General features: G+C 40.2%; 1 protein-coding gene across 1 annotated transcript; it reads right to left on the bottom strand.

The window, feature by feature from the left end:
• Positions 1-9,256: 9,256 nt before the first annotated feature.
• Positions 9,257-16,428, bottom strand: SLC35B1 (solute carrier family 35 member B1; the record flags this gene model as incomplete). Its single annotated transcript, XM_026071855.1, has 9 exons — positions 9,257-10,510; positions 11,324-12,830; positions 13,187-13,340; positions 13,656-13,762; positions 14,601-14,727; positions 15,111-15,268; positions 15,485-15,515; positions 16,064-16,194; positions 16,311-16,428. Coding segments are annotated over 8 exons (879 nt in total), but the record flags the coding sequence as incomplete, so codon positions are not given.
• Between the last annotated feature and the right edge of the window lie 6 nt (positions 16,429-16,434).

Genomic DNA, 16,434 nt, shown 5'->3' with positions numbered 1-16,434 from the left:
TCTTCTGTGTTTGGATCCTCTCCTGTTCTGGTTGGTAATGCTTTGCAACCAGAGGAAGAAAAGTTCTCAGTGTTAGTATTCTTTAATTACTTAAATATTTGGAGAGGATTTATCCTGAGCTAGCCTTTCTTTCCTGCTTGAGTTTTCAGTCTCATGTTGAAGTGAATTAATACTGTTACACACAAAGCACCAAATAACTAAATTAGGCATGTATAAATTATTACAGAGTTGAGCTAGGATACTGATTGGTACCAACTGTGTAGTAGGAAATAAATTAAAAAGGGGGGGGGAGGCATTAATATCCATGTATTTTGGTGAATGTGAAGGTAAAATGTTCATTGCATCTACCCTGTACTACGGTACACATTGACACAGTAGTCTATGACCATTTCTGAGAAACGAGTTCTCTCTAAAATTCTAATAGATGGTGAATATACAGAAGGAACATATGCAAGATAATACCTGTGCCCTGAAGTTCCTACTCTCTCCTACACATACGCTTCTGCATTGAAGCACAGCAGTCCTTTATCAGAGATTCAGTGGATTTGTGTTAGTAATTGATGAAAAGCCCTATTTATGAGTAAAATGGGAAAGAGATTTTAGTTAATTCCACAATACATAAGCCCCAAGGCTATCGCAACTACCCTTACTTTAAAAAAGTGCACGAGCTTTTTATTTCATAAGCTCAAATGAAAAATGAGGCTTCTTATAGCACAGTGGTCCTATGCACCAGGTTTCCACATTTGTCCAGTACTGACTCAGAGTATTGCCTGTTTTATTACTAAAATTTTCTGCAGTATCCTGGGTTTTCTTGGCAACTATCTCATCCAAGGCCTGACCAATTTTTGGGCCCTGCCACATTCCTTTATTTCACCGACTGCTGCCCATGGTGACAAAACAGCAGATAATGCTGCATTGTAATGAAAAAATGCCATAAAGCTGCCTCTCGGGAAGTACAGAATTGGTATTAGCATTCCTATTCTGGATACACATTTCTCCTAGAAACTTGTTTTCATACCCTCTCCATTATCCTGACTTCCATATTTGCAATATAAACGGTGGGTTTTTATTGATGTACTCATTTTCTTACAGTTGGAGCACAATTTTAGAGAAAACAGAGATCTTTTTTCCCCTCTCAAGCGCTTAGACTGTGGAGTTTTGATCCAARGAGTTTCTAGATAGAATAAACGGAAATTTCTCCTTTAATCAAGACTGTGTCACTTAGCACTATGGAGGTCAACCTCTTTTGTAGTTTATGATGTTCTTCTGATCAAAGTTTTCATGTTCTCAGGAAGTGAAAAACTCAATCAGGTATCTGTGAAAAATGAAGGTGGAGTATTACCTCTTCTGCATATGAATAAGTTATCCAGGATCAATTCTGCCCTCAGTGGCAGATAAAATACTGTCACTTACTCTTCACAAAACATACCTTCTGTCTTTAATATAATTCCATAATGAAATTACTGGACAATTCCTAGATGCAGGTACTGCTTTGAGCTTGGGGTATGCTGATGTGTGTTCTTGGACACTAGTGTGCATGTGAGAGTACCAAATCCTCAAGTACATAAATTTTGGGTATAATTCCCAGTACTATCTGATTGATACAAGACAGGTTGTTTATCCTGCATGAAAAGATCCAGCAAATGGAGATAGATAGAGCTTTGGAGGTGTTACTTCTACAGCTTTTGTGTAAATATAAGTTTTTTGTGTGAAGCTGATTAAACTGATGTCCTTGAAAGAGTTGTGTGTAAGAATTTTAAGTAACTCCTGCTTTTTAATATTCACTCCCTCTTTGGTTTTAATTATTTTGTTCCTACATTTTCCCTTTCAATTTACTAAAAATCTAGAAATGTAATTAGAGAGAGGCTGAACTCAGAGAAAGCTGCCAGCATTTCTACATCATGATTAAATATATCAGCCATCCCTTTAGTGAGAGACTGAAAAACAGGATTCTCATAATTATCTCCCTGTTATCCAGGAAAGAATCTGCAACACGTATGGATATGGAGTTATTGAAAATGCAGCACTAATTAAAATCTCATATAAGCTTCTGATGATCGGGAGAGTATGAAAACACAGTTATTTAATTATTTCCTGTATTTGCTATCTTTGTTACAAAAACAAACAAAACCATTCTAAACAAAACCCATCTCCAATCACCAGAGAGACTTAATGAGGCTTTTATATATGCAGCAGTCAAACAATGCAAGTTACCTGATTCACCTCTCCTTATGCCAGTAAGAAATCTATACACCTCATTTTCCATATGTAATTCGAAGAGGAATGCTGCAGTGTATTCACAAGCAGTAATGAAATCATTCCTTGGTTTGAGGATATGGTCACTGTTTGTTTAAATTTTAAAATATTAAAAGAATCTCAGTATTACTGGCTTTGCTATTTCACAGTGAAACCACATAGTATTTGTGTCAGAGCCATTTAAAAATCTAGTATGTAGTAGGTTATCCTTCCAATCTAGCTTCTTTCTAGATTATCTCCTCCATCCTCTTGAAAATGCTGTACTCTCACCTAGACCAGTACGAAGCCTACATCGTTTATCTTGTCAAAGGAGTCTAAGCTTTGGCACTAGTAGAACACGCTAGAGGACAGTAAGTGCTGATACGGTTTGTGATGAAAGGAAAAGCTTCTGAGATACAAGGCTTCTTTGAAACCAAGTGAGTCAGTGGATTCTCCAGGGAAAGGAAACTGGTGAGATTTTTCTTCTGCATCCCTTTACCTCTAAATTGAATTTGCAACAAAATAGTAAGTACTGAGCTAGATAGAGTCCACTATTCCAACTTTTGCTTCATTGTAAATAGAATAATAATTAACACATTTTCAAAATGTTGTACAAATTAAGTAATCTTCAGTTTTGCATGGAGTAGGAAGATAAGCTGAATATCTGTGTTTGTTTTTTTTTAACTGAAGCGTAGAGAAGATAAGCATTTCATTCAAGTTCATGGAAAAAACTACTGGAAAAGGACTACTTTAGAAACTGGTTGCTTCTGGTTCCTAAGCATAGATCCAGAAAAGAATATAGGAATTAGATTGTTTTCAGGCCTTCAGATTCAAAACTGTAACTGAAAACAACTCTTGTTCAACAGCTGTATAAAATGACAGGTGCCTAAATTTTCCAGGTGCCACCCTTTCTGGCCTGAAAGTTCACAAAGTGTTGCCAGTTTCTGGTTATGCCTGCGCTCAGAACTGTCACTGCCTGAGTGCTTAAGCAGTTAGCTCTTACCGTCGTTGCATTTGGATCCAGTAGCAACCATGTCCCCTGGAACATGAAAGGACAAATTTGCTCTAGCACAGCTACCACATATGTACAGCATTAAGTTCAGCACAAAATAACTATAAGCTCTTCTGTTAGAAAGTGCTTAGTGGTAGTGGTAGCACAGTCTACCTTTTCACATACACACCATTCCCAGGTCTGAGCATACAGCTATGCATGTTTCTTGTCAAAATTTGCCTTCCTGACTCCAAAATACTGTAAGATAACTTAACTTAGGCATTGTTGCTGTGATTCAAAACTAGTTTTACTTGTGAGTAAACAAACATTGTTTAAAAAATCTTGACCTCCTTTGGAAGAACTCTGACTTGAAGACTAATTGCAGGGAATCTGCTCATAGTTCTATTTTTACATACATTGGAAAAGTATCAAAGCTAATTTTTTAGTGGAGGAAATTATACTTTAAAATGCACTATTGTGAGAAAGTGACTCCCTCATGTCTTTGAGTTGGTGCTTTGTTTCTTGTTAGAAGCATCTCCTGTCTTCCCTGATGAGCCTGCTCTTGTTTTCAGTGCTGGTTTGCTTTAAGATGCTTTTGATCCTGTATTCATTAAAATCTGATCCTGCTGCTTCCCACCAGCCCTAATGGTCTGTGAAATTATTTTCCTTTCTCTAAGACGCTGTTAACTCTGCAAGTGCCTGCAGAGTAGAGAAGCTCAGAACATTGTCAAAAGTCCTGCAATTTATTCAAACCAGCTTTTCTCTACAAACAAAAATTAATCTTCAGTGTTATCACAGCAATCTTTAGTGGAGAAGTGGGAATGGACTGGAACAGAGTCTACAAGTTTTTATCACTGCTGTTTTCCCCTTCTGCAGGTACAGAGAGATAACTGGACAAAGACTTGAAAATTGAGGATAAGATTCACTCCATATAACAGAGCATGAAAGTATGAATGAGCAATAAAGGGCTCAAACAGGTGCAAAAAAAAAAAAAAAAGAGGAAATGAATCATGTAAAAGAGAGAAGAAAGTAGGGGACAATGAAGAGAAGGGATGTAGTAAAAGAAGAACAAAACTGCATTTGCTTTGAGAAACTGGAGAATGGAGAGAAGACAAAATGAAGTCTGACCTTGCAGGGAATAAAAACGGGTAAAGAAAAGGCAGGATTTTTAAGAAGGTATCCACAGATTAAGAATTTGGCTTTCAATTACTTTGTGTCAGGATACATAACTGGATGACAGTTTAGTCATGGCCTGTTTTTTTTTTTTTATGTTGGTAAAAGAGAGGAGAGCTGTCAAAACTTGTGCTTTTGTTTAGACCACAATGATGAAGGTTAATATTAGTCCTCAATATGCACTTTATTGCACAAATTCTAGTGACTATTGTGAATTGAATAATGCTTCTCTATAACATTCTTATAGAACTGACCAGTTTAACATGGAACTAATCAGTTTCTTGTTTATGCCTTCTCAATAGCAATGTCCTGCAATGACTATTACTGCATTAAGTTATCGCAATCAAAATGGCAGTAATAGGTATTCAGATCTTTAATTTCATTTAAAGATGCACTCAATTATTGCATCAAAAATTGTTTTCTAGAACAGTGATTTCAAAAGCAAGCATCCAGAAGTCATGAAGGCCAAATTAATTTTGGTCTTTTTATAGTCTTTAATTGTGTACTAAAGTCTTTAATAGTATGATTACATATTATTCTTAACCTGATTTCCTAAGGAAACAAGGCTTATACTGTTGATGTTCCTATCTTCCTACGCATCCCTCAATAACTTCTAACTCAGTAGTGATTTCCATCCAAATTCAAAAAAGAAATAGGGGTCTTAAAGATAATTGCATTCTACTACATTCCATGAAACTAGAGATTGGATAGAGAAAATGGATACCCCTCTCCCCCAAGTGCTCTAATATATTACTCTATAGTTTAATAAACTTCAGTGAATCCACATGGGAGAGAAACCTTCTGAATATGCTAAGTATGGAGAAAACTTGAAACAGGAGCCCCAGTCAACCACAAACCGCAAATCTACAGGAAACTAGGCTTCACTAATTCCAGTGTTGACAGAACTACTTTTTCACTGGACTGAGCTAACCCTTTTTGTGAYTGGGTAAGTGTGTAGATAAAATGAAATGCTGCATCCTGTATGTGTCCCCAAATTTTAACACACAATACCTAAAATATTTACTGAATGCAAAAATCATTGATCTCCTCCTGGATGCTTCCTCAATAATCAAATAATGGTATCCAACTGCTCAGAAATATTAATGAAATTATCTTACCTGGTACCCCAGTGATTTTCAGTGATAATATGCTTTACAGAATATGGATGGGTGAAAAAAAATCCTCTTAAAAAGTATGAAAACAGAGAAAATAAAGCTCTAATGCTGTCAAAAGTGGGCACTAATTTAAAGTGCCCAATTTGAAATACCTCAGATCTGATTATTTAGAGAACTTGGTAATTTAATGGTGCTTTGTGTATTCAGAATATAGTTCCAACTCTCTACAGCTGTGCCTGTGAACACTCACTTTTTGCAAATCTAGCCCTGCTGTTCACACAAAAATGAAGAACTATTAAATCTGTGGAGCCTTATGTTGCCACATAGGTCCTAAGGCAGGGGCAGAATCTCCTAATCCAGATTGGTGTTCAGTTTCTTAATCCTGAGATCACTCTTTCTTCTCCCTGCTACATTCACTGTAAAACTAATCAATTAACAAATTACTGCCCATCACATTCACTGAATGAGTTCTGCCAAGTCCTCAGGAGAAAGCAACACTAAAATTCTGAGAAGAATAAGCTAAATCTGAGCAGGAACTCTTCTGCTTTGAAAAATAAGTAAAGTGCCTTAAAGCTGATAAAGAGTAAGAGAGGCAGCATTCACGTGGAAAGCTGAATGCATTGTTCTGAGGAGTAATTTTAAAAACTTTAGCTAATGAGTGTCAGGTGATCATGCTGCTAAGGGATACAAACGCAACTCTGCTTCTTCCACTGCCGCAGTAGATGGAGAAAATGATCTCTATTGTTTGAGTGTACATGAGAAGGGTGAGATTTTATTCTCTTGTAATGTTTAATTTTAGGTAGGAAATAGTCCTTTGGAGTACAGTTTTCTGTCGTCAACTGTAAGAGGCTGTTGCAAAATGGGCCTGTTATGCTCTCTATTCACGTTCCAGGCCCACTGCAAGATTACTGTGTTGTCTCATATAATAGTCAGGATTTAAAGGGGAAATTTCAACAACCACAATGTTTGATTAAAAAAGAGTGGGTTGCTTTTCCTAGTCTCATCCCCAGACAAACCTCTCTATATATGTGTACCATTAAGGAAATCTTTTGCTGTCCCCCAAAATTATGCGTGCCTATTAAGAAAATATTTCACTTCCTTCCCACTCATCTTTTCAAGCCTCAGTCAAGCAAAAGACTTAGTCCTCATTTCAAGTAATGGAACATTTCCATGACTGACCTGGTTGGATTTTCATTTTTATGGTTTCTTCAAAGCATCTGGTCTGTGCTAATAGAACTGCTCTTGGGAATGCCTCATGCATGCTGTATGTCTGTGCTACTCTTGGGATAACTGAAGACCCAGTCAAGGACTTGAACCTGCTTGCAGGGAAAAAAAACCCAAATCTGACAGTTATTTTTTTGCATTCTTAGAGCAAAACATCTCTACTAAATGAGTCAGTATTTCAACGTGTGCCATACTGGGTATGAAAACCACATTGTATCTTCTAAGCACTTTTTTTTTTTTTTAAACCAGGTTAATTGCTCATAAAGTTCTGGATATAGGCTATTAGCTTACCAAAGTAAGATAAAAAATATATTAAAAATATTCAGGATCATATATGTGTATGCATATACAAAAAGAATGAAAGCGACAGTGCAAGCTGAAAAGCATAGCAAGAGAAGGAAAAAAGTCCTTATGACTTTTTTTGCTGTTTTAATTTTGAAGCCTTAAGTGCAGTCTTAATTTTTCTTTAAAATATTTAAAACCTTAAATACCTCATTTCAGTGTGACATCCAGCTGTCTCAATTTCAGTCTGAGGTAATTATCTTTGTTTTGCCTGTTCTTTAAATGCATCCCTGGCTCACTGTTGCTGAAATTCTATTAGTTATGAACTATAAATCTGAATATGAAACTGCTTATTATAAGAGCATATATTTCAAATGCATATCCCATCCCTATTGCCCTTATGAGCTTTTTCTTACTCCCAGTCAGCATAAACTTATTATGTGATGAAGTGGGACTCAAACGTTTTCCCCTATGGGTGCTGTTTTAATTATCATGGGTGTTTTTCATACTGTGGAAATCGACAGGAGTTCTTGTTTCCTTTGAAAGAGTATATGGAATCCTGCAAGATGAGCTCACAGAGTCAGGCATTTAGGCCTGTACTTTTCTGGGGCCTGGGCTTTTTCTTCTAGAGTTCTAAATACAGGCTTGTGACTTCATGATACAAAGGTGAGTTTGGAGCAAAGCCCAGGCTCAGAGTGAAGGTACCTATTCTAGGCTTAGCTGTAAGGCCAGAATTTTAGTCATCTGTTTTAAGTAACTACTGATTTTGTAGGCTTGCAGGGAGAAACTCTAAAGGGGATGCACCTTGGACTGTCTTAAGAATCAGACCTATTAAGATGAGTATCATGCTGGGGACTCTGACTCTTTTAAGCACAAATCCTCATTTTTGAAGAATGAACATTTTTTGAAGACGTGGTAGCTTTAAGATTGATAACTCATTGATTACAAAGCAGTAATGATCACTTCCTTATCCCTTAAACTGTTTTCATCTGAGCATGAGTCTTTACTATCCTGTGATCAGAAAATTGTGTTGCACAATTATATGCGCACCTACAAAATATATGCACACATGGTACCACCTACCTTATTCTATATGCTCTCTAAACATTTTATATTTTTAACATCTGTTGATGGAGTTGCAGAGGGAGCTAGTAAAGACAAGGAAGATGAAAGAAAAAGGAAAGCAGCTGCCAAGTTCTCCCCCTGCGGATGCCATGTCTCAGTTAGCTATGAAATAAAACTTCACCTTTCTTAGCTGATACATCAACCAGTTCCTCCTGGAGGGACAACAGGCACAAACAGTGCAGCAATATAATCTGCTGTTTATTCTCAGTATGTGCATGACTTCTYGTCTCCCTCGAACAACCAAAACCTGACAAGGTTCCTGGGAGGATTCTGGCAGAAATGCTTTCAAAAACATTGACTGTGATGCCTATGGCTGCTGTGCATGAGACCAGCTGTTTGTGTTATATGAGGACAAGAGGGCATGCAGGTGGGCACATACATATTTATACACATGCTATTTGTAATGAAGGACTATCCTGCTGAAAAGACAGTGACTGTTTTAAAGTTTCTAATGACTTCACTTCAATGTAGTCTTTGCTGATGGTCAAAAAGAATTAAAGTAGAATCAAAATGGAGGAAGACCTTGATTTCCACATTACATTTCTACTCTAAGCATGAAGACTTGGGTCAATTCTATCACTTATTAGACAGGAACTGCTTTTTTGTTGTTTTTCTTCTTGTATTTCTTGAAAATGATTGAAATAAGAGTTCCCCCTGCTGGTAACCTGCTGAGTCATAAATGGACAGATGTCTCAGGGCTGGAACTCTGGACCCATTGAGAAGACAGAAGATGGAGTCACTTCATAACTTCTCAGCCTGGCCCTCATCTTTGCACTTGGAGGGTTTTGTTTAAGCCACTTAAAAAATTTAACTCCTATTCAATGGATTTCCCTTCCTGTTTCTACTCGATAGAAGGTCAGTTGCATGTGTAAAGGAAGGAGTCAAACCACAAGCATTCCCTTTAGTAGCTCCCTTGACRAGTCAGGCCAAACTCAAAAGCTGAGATTACACAGCAAGTGGTCAAAGCATCTGCAAGGTTGGCTGCAAAGGGTGATGTCTTACACCATAAGAAAGATTTTCATTTTGGAAAATATTTCACTACCACAAATAAAACTGTTGCTTGCTTGCAGCTGGGAAAAGGAAAACAAGTGGCAGATCAAACACATAAAACTAAAGAGAGCAAGGTAGTGATTTTTATTGAACTAGGTTTGCACCCTTCTGACAAACCGCAGGATGTCTTAAAAAGCAAAGACAGACACAATCTGAGTCCCAGCAGAACTGGCCAAGCCTCAAGTTGCTAAAGGGCTAAACTGTTGGTAGAGAACACCTGGGTGCTGTGCTTTAACTCCTTGAAACCTCTAAACTGCTTATAGGTGCAGATGCTACCACAAAACTCTTCCTTCTTTGAATAAGTGAAATTAACTACTGCTGGCAAGTTGTAAGATTCCTTTGCACAGCCATACCCTAGATTTTATTCGATTTCTAAATCATACAGGATAAATTCCCTCTACACTTTGCAGACTATTAATCTCTATTACTTCTAAGACAGAAGGCCTTTCCTGACATTTTAACAGAACTGCACTGCATCTGAATGAAGACACTTGCACTGTTTAGAAAAAGGAATAACCCCAAGAAACTATTAAACCTAATTATCCCTCTGCAAGAAGTGCCTGACTGAAGGAGCTTACAGTTCTAATAGGAAAAAAGTAATACAGAAAATGAAAATCTTACTAGATCCTAAACCCAGTTCYTTTAGAGTTTACCTGCAGTACTGCTCTTCACTTATACAGAGACAGTTCAACTCAAGCAGCAATGCGTACCAAAAGCCACCAGGCAAGCCTCTCAAAATGGGGTAACCAGTCTGTCAAGGCGGGGAGTCATTGCAGCAGTGCTCCTGGCAGTTCAAAGCTGGGGACCTGTTTTGTGGCATCATCCAAGAAGAAAAGCCTGTGCTGATTTGAAGATAGCTTCCTGAATTGCTTTTGTAGCCTCTTCTGGGATTTCACAGTACACGAGGTCTGGACAAAAGACCACAAGCTGTCCAAGGAAATCCAAAGGGTTCAGACTGGGTAGACACAAGAGCTGCCCTWACGAAATTTTGATTGACTAAGAGTTGGAGATGTAGCAAGAACCAAGTTGGAGCAATACCAGGAATAGGCTTTAGAGCTAAAGTGGGTCAAGGGAGCCTGCAGCAATCAGGATAGAGACAAATCTGCAGTTCCTCTATTTTCTTTCTTCTTGGCAGACTGATCCTTAAATCTGTGCTCTGAATACAGACAAGTTGAAAATATTGGTAAGGCCACATCTTGGCTTAGAAAATAGACCATAAGAAGCTCCCAACATTTTTCTTTCTGCTGGTCCTCCAGGCTGCTGCAATGTGGGGCAGGAGACAGACTTGTGAGCTTGAGGAAAAGTTCCCTTGAACCTATGGTGGTTCAATGGTTAAGGAAACAATTAGCAACACGGAGCTTTTGTTTCATACTCTTTTATGACCCTGTCTCTCCTAGGGCTGCCCCTAGACTTGGAGGGGAGGGAGAGTTCAGGAGGAGCAACCTTCCTAGCACATATAGAGAAGCAGCTTGAAGTAACCTGCCCCTTCCCAGCCCTCAGGAGGCAGTTTGGCTTGAGATGCTGCAAGTAAAGAGGAGATCACCTATAACTGACAGACAGTGCAGTGGAGAAAGGCTGCTAATCTCTCAGTCCTTCAGTTTGTGATTGTGATAATTACTGCTAAAACAATCAAAGTAGAGAGATTTCCCTTTGGTTTTCTTTGCATGTGCTCTGGAATAAAGTTATAACTCAGAACAGCAATGGCTCAAGTATTTTAACAGGTGACATGTTTGAATGGGAATTTCAAGATGACCATGAGGAGGTGGATGGTAAAGGGAGTAAGTGCATTTTTTTCAGCTATTTGAATTTGAACAATGACAGGGGTACCTGGTCTATTGCTACATGAGATTACTAATTTAATAGAAGAGAAAGCAGGCCTGTTAAACTAATAGAATTGAGAGCTGACCTAGGATCTTTTTGTTGCTTGGTTACTGAGTTTGGGAACGAGTTAGATTTAAGATACGATTCTCTCTGTCTCTTAGCACTAAGTCCTTTAAACACAGGGAAAGGACGGTTTCATGATTAGGACACAGGAAAGAAAATTAATTCCCACCTCTGCCACAATATTTATGAACAAGTCATGCAATTTCTCTATTCCTTCTTATAAAACACAAATAGTATTTGTTACCTTAGACATACTGGGAAAGATAACTGTCTTCAGAGAAGTAGGAATCTCCATACAGTAGCAGATGTCAGCACATGGCATTCATCAGGAAGGAATTATGGAGTTAAGTGACAAAAGCTTTTATTTCAGGATTCTCTACCACTGAGAATGTTTGCTTGCTACTTATCACTTGACCTTTAAGACAATAAAAGTTAGCAAAGAGGTGAAGGTGACAGAAAAAAAACTCTTCGAAGTAAACTTCAATATCCTCAGGTTTAATTTTGCAAAAAACACATTTTTTTTGAGTAGAACTATGGGATAGTAAGAGAGGTTAAATCAAAACCAAATTTGAGGCCAAAAAGGTTGTAAGAAACACTGGAGGGGTGGGCGAGGTGGGGGCTAGAAGAAGAGGCTGACAACAGCCGCTCAGGAAAGGGATCAGGATCCCATCTGGAGGGGCAAAAGGCCAAAGCCACAGAACAGATGGAGACCAAACGACAGCTGGTAGAAACATGCTTTCATGTGTAAAGTTTGCTCTTTGGAGAATTTTGCTCTCCAACTCTGAAGGCATCATTATGGTAATAACGCTCCTCCCCTACAACACTGGGGAGCTAGCAGGTGCGCCCGGGAGCAGGCGCTCCACAGCTCTCAGTGATGGTGGTTAATTAACAAGGCCCCTTTCAACATTTAGAAGCTGTTGTCATGTAACCTTGGCATGGCTTTAGCAGCAGAGGGTCTGGTTCCTTCCTCAGCAGGGGGGATGGAAAGAATTAATTTGGCCCCCAGTGGTTAAACAGGTTTCCTGTAAACTTTTACATATGCCAAGAGTTATTTCTGTTTTAGAAGGGCTCAGGTGAAGGATATAATGCAACTCAATGTTTACATGTATTATCTTAATGGAAGAACGTCCGACTGGCTGCTCTACCAGCCAGTTCCCGGTTATGGAAAAAACATACAATCAGAAGAGGGAGTTCTGCCTTCATTGCAGGCATTTAATCCTGAGGTCTTTCCAGGCTACACCAAACACACTAAAATAAATTGTCCTTAGACTAGTCCTCTCCTTGGAGCAAGGTGTAGCATTTGCACTAAGCAGATTCAAAAGAGAATGCTGCAAGATCCCAAGACAGTTCTTCCCCAAGATCAGTCAGCTGTACTGAAATTAAAGTTCTGGAAAAATGGCCGTTGTCTCCTTTTCTTTAATAAAGATATGAAGTCTTTCCTCATGTTAAGGCAAGAATTTCATCCTGCTGCTAGAATCTAGTAATGCAGCTTTGATTACAGAAAAAAAAAAATTAAACATTTGATTACAGTTAAAACAAAAGTATGACACTTTAAGACAATTCAGAATTAAAAAACTAGAACAAAAAAAATCCAAACACTCCCATTCTCATTACCCATCCTGAGTCCAGTTTCATAACAGATTTTGAGGTACAAGACAATAAATTAAAAGTTCATTCCAACTGCAGAGTTCAAACATCTCAATGTGATGTCTTCTTCACTCCCTTTCCAAATTTGGCATCAAGTCCAAGGCCTGCAAAGAAATAAAATAATCCATGTGCATGGCAAATTCACATTCTTCAAACAAGCATAATGCAAGGGACTACATGAAAACAGGCTTAACAGTACCCACTTACTAAGGGTCACTGAGTGGCAGCGACTCATCTTGTCAAGTGGGGGGAAAAAGAAAAAAAAGAAAAAAAAAAGACAAAAGAGAATCCGCCAGAAGTCAAGTCCCTCTTGTCCTGCTCCAGTAAGGCTATTAAGACACCTTTCCATCAAGGGCGTTCTAGTATAACTAGATTTTTTGACTAGCATCTTTTGTTAGCGCTCCCATCTCTACATAGGTTAATGGGGGAAAGACTTCAGATGGTTTCTTCACAGACTTACCCAAGAACACCAGGACTGTCCCCACCCACTGCATGGTACTGATGGGATTAGCAAATAGAATGACGGATGCCAAAATTGTGAAGAACTTCCGTGTTGTAGTGATGATGGAACAGGTCAAAGGGCCAAAGTACACCACAGTCATGAAAATGAAACTCTGTTTAAAACAAACAAACAAACAAAAAACAAAAAAAAACTTTTGTCACTTTGCCTGGAAAAAGTACACCACATATCATCTTCATATGTTCTTTTTTTTTGCAGGAACATTATTCAGTCCTAGCCATAAGAGTCTATTCAAAATCTTGATTATTGGCATACAAGTTTAAACCAACTTTAATCTTGTAGGTAGCCCGTACAAAAACCAAGCAACAACCGAAGCAAGGGGAGGCGAGACAGCTTTACTTTTTTATCTTCTAACTATGCAAGCAAATCCCAATTAAGACTGCAGAATAGGGAACGGAAATGTATTTACCTGACCCAGTGCACTTGTCAGGCCAAACAGTAGGATATTGTAGAGGATGCTGGGGTAGCGTTCAGCAAAACTCAAGAACTCCCAGAGCTCTCCAGTGAACAGTATCCCTAGGAGAAAGATGAAAATGAGAAGCGTGAATTAGCAGCCCAGAGACAACCTGAGTAGCCACTGCCTACATAGTGCAATTTCAGTTTACATTCATTACCTGACAAAGACTAAACTCCACCTAGCGAAGGCTGGTGGCAAGCAGTGAGCTTTCCCTGACCGTGAACTTGTCACATGAGAAAAAACCCAAAGCCTCCGAATCCCTTTCCTGCCAGTTTTGCAGCATCTCTCCCTCACAGCAGCACTTACTGGCTGAAGCCAAAGTAAAAGTGAAGAAGCAGGTGCCCCAGCAGAACACAAAAATGTTTTTATGTGCTAGGTGTGCACCTTCCACCAAAGGAAAAATATTAAAAAAAAACCCACACAGGACAAGTGAAAAAGATCACCTTCCTCATTAATTACTGAAAGGCGGCAGTCATTACGTGCATCTCCAGTTCTGACAAAACAGTCCCGAGCAACTAATTAGAAGTACTACTCCTTAACTGGAGCAGAGAGCTACAGCGACAGGGCTCGCTTCCGTGCCAAAACAAGAGTGCCAACAGGCGGAAACCCAAGTCTTACGTCTGGATCACAGAGCCAGCATGCAAGCAAGAACTTTTCAGAAGTGAAGAGGCTTCGGGTAACTAAACTGTGCATGGAGCAGTGTCCTCTAGTGGGCATTGAAAGAGCTACACTGAACAACCCAGACCATATCTTCATGTAAAAACCCCCCCAAAACTAAAATTGTGTGCAGAACACATTCTAGGCCCTTTTCAGAACAGGACACGATGTCTCTTCCCACAGGGTGTTGCACAGCAGCCTCGAGGCTCAGTGGCTGCGCTTTCATACACTCTTCCTTACCAGCCCCTAGGAACAAGGTGGACCATAGATTAACGTTTAGCATCATGTGATTGGAGCCAGTTTGGTAGTGAGCTCTCATGTGGTCCTGAGATACACCAGTCAGCCCGTCCAAAGTCAGAGACAGGAGCTAAAGAGGGGCAGGGGGGGAAGAGAGAGAGAGAGAGAGAGATAAGAGAAGAGCAAAGAAAATCTTCATCATTTCTTCCTTATGGGGAACATTTCGAAACACCCCCTTTTTTTTTTTCCTTTACATTTCAATCACCTGTTAAATAGCAATTATGCAGCCTCCGAACTTATGCTAGGAGAGACATGCGTGTACTCGTGCACTGATCCCCTGCCGCAGCTTGAAAGCGCATTCCTCAAGCCAATAATGCACCTGTGTTTTAATATCAGCTTTAGAGCATGCTTGCTATACAAGAGACGCAGCCAGACCTGTATCATAACTGCTTTTTCCTCATCAGACCGGCCACCAACACAGACCGCAGTCGTTCATACATTGGCAATACTCACTAGAAGGAGCTCTCCATAGCCAAAGACGTGGTCATCGCTTCCAGCCCCCTTTTTAGGCTTATACATGAACAGGGCCACGCCTGTGACTATCAAGAGGACGCAGAGGTATTTGGCCAGTGGATACTTCTTCCGCAGCAAAGTCACTCCTAAAAGCATGACTGTAAAGATGAAGCAACATTGTGAACCGCTCCCAAAAGCCTCTCATGGAAATTTAACTTTGTTCAGTAAAAAATTAGGTGGATACTGCACTGCTTGCTCTTCTTGCAGCAGAAGAGAAGAAGAGAGATACTGGTTTTAGAAATTAGGTCCATGGACTGGTTCAGGGCATGAGAAATCCACACAAGTATATGAAAAGATACATGAAGTCTGCTTACCTGGAATGGGCTTACAAGATTTGCCTAGGACCTATAAAAGAAAGAATACCTTAACGAACTGCATATCATTGCCTGACTACAACAAGCAAAGAGATCCTGGAAACACAGGGGTAACCGTACTGGATCAGTCCACCCTGATACGTGCTTTTGGTAAAACATACCAGATACTTCAAAAGACAAGACAAGGACCCACAGCAGGAAAACCACTCCAGTAATTGCCCGTGAGAGTTTCAGAGACTGTCTCAAGCCCACACACATTAGCAGCAACCCCCACTTTCAAATTCCCACCACTTCTAGGTATTGTTATTCCTTTTCCACAATAACCTTAACTGTCTTAACTCATCTCTACAACACACAGGGCTGCTGGAGGAAGCAAAGCAACAGGTTGCAGCCCCAAAAAAGCAGCCTTAGGAAAACAAGCGTCAAAATCACAGTTCCCTCCTGATAATTACTAGCAGCTTGTTCTTCCATGGCAAGAGCTTCCTCGGCGCAGTGGTTGCAGGGTGTATAAGCAGCCCAAGCACCAGAAGGGCAAAAGAGTTGTAAGAGGAGCTGCCCCTGCAGCCTACTCTGCTTCACCTGAGTTGGATAGTTGACAAACTGCAAAGCCGAGTTGCTGGAAACCATCGCGCCCAGGTAGGAGAGCGAGCAAGCCGCGTACAGCCAGTTCTGCGTCCGATCCACCTTGACAGAGTCAAAAAACCGGATCACTGGAAGGACGAGAGAGAAGAGGAACGTCGGCAGGGCGGCGGGCAGGCGGCAGCCTCGCCGAGTTGCCGCACGGGAGCGGCGCGGCGCAAGGGCCGGGGCGGCCGCGGACACTCACGGAGCTTGGCGAAGGCGGCGTTGATCACGCACTGGATGAAGACCAGGGACAGGGCGTGCTGGAAGCGCTCCTGCGCCGCGCCCTCGCCGTAGCGGCCTCGGGTGCTGCGGGCAGAGAGGAGCGG

The sequence above is a fragment of the Apteryx rowi genome, unplaced genomic scaffold (assembly GCF_003343035.1).
Source record: "Apteryx rowi isolate R43461 unplaced genomic scaffold, aptRow1 scaffold_331, whole genome shotgun sequence".
Taxonomy (NCBI): Eukaryota; Metazoa; Chordata; class Aves; order Apterygiformes; family Apterygidae; genus Apteryx; species Apteryx rowi.
The sequence above is the reverse complement of the archived record's forward strand: the minus strand, read 5'-3'. Positions and strand labels throughout refer to the sequence as shown.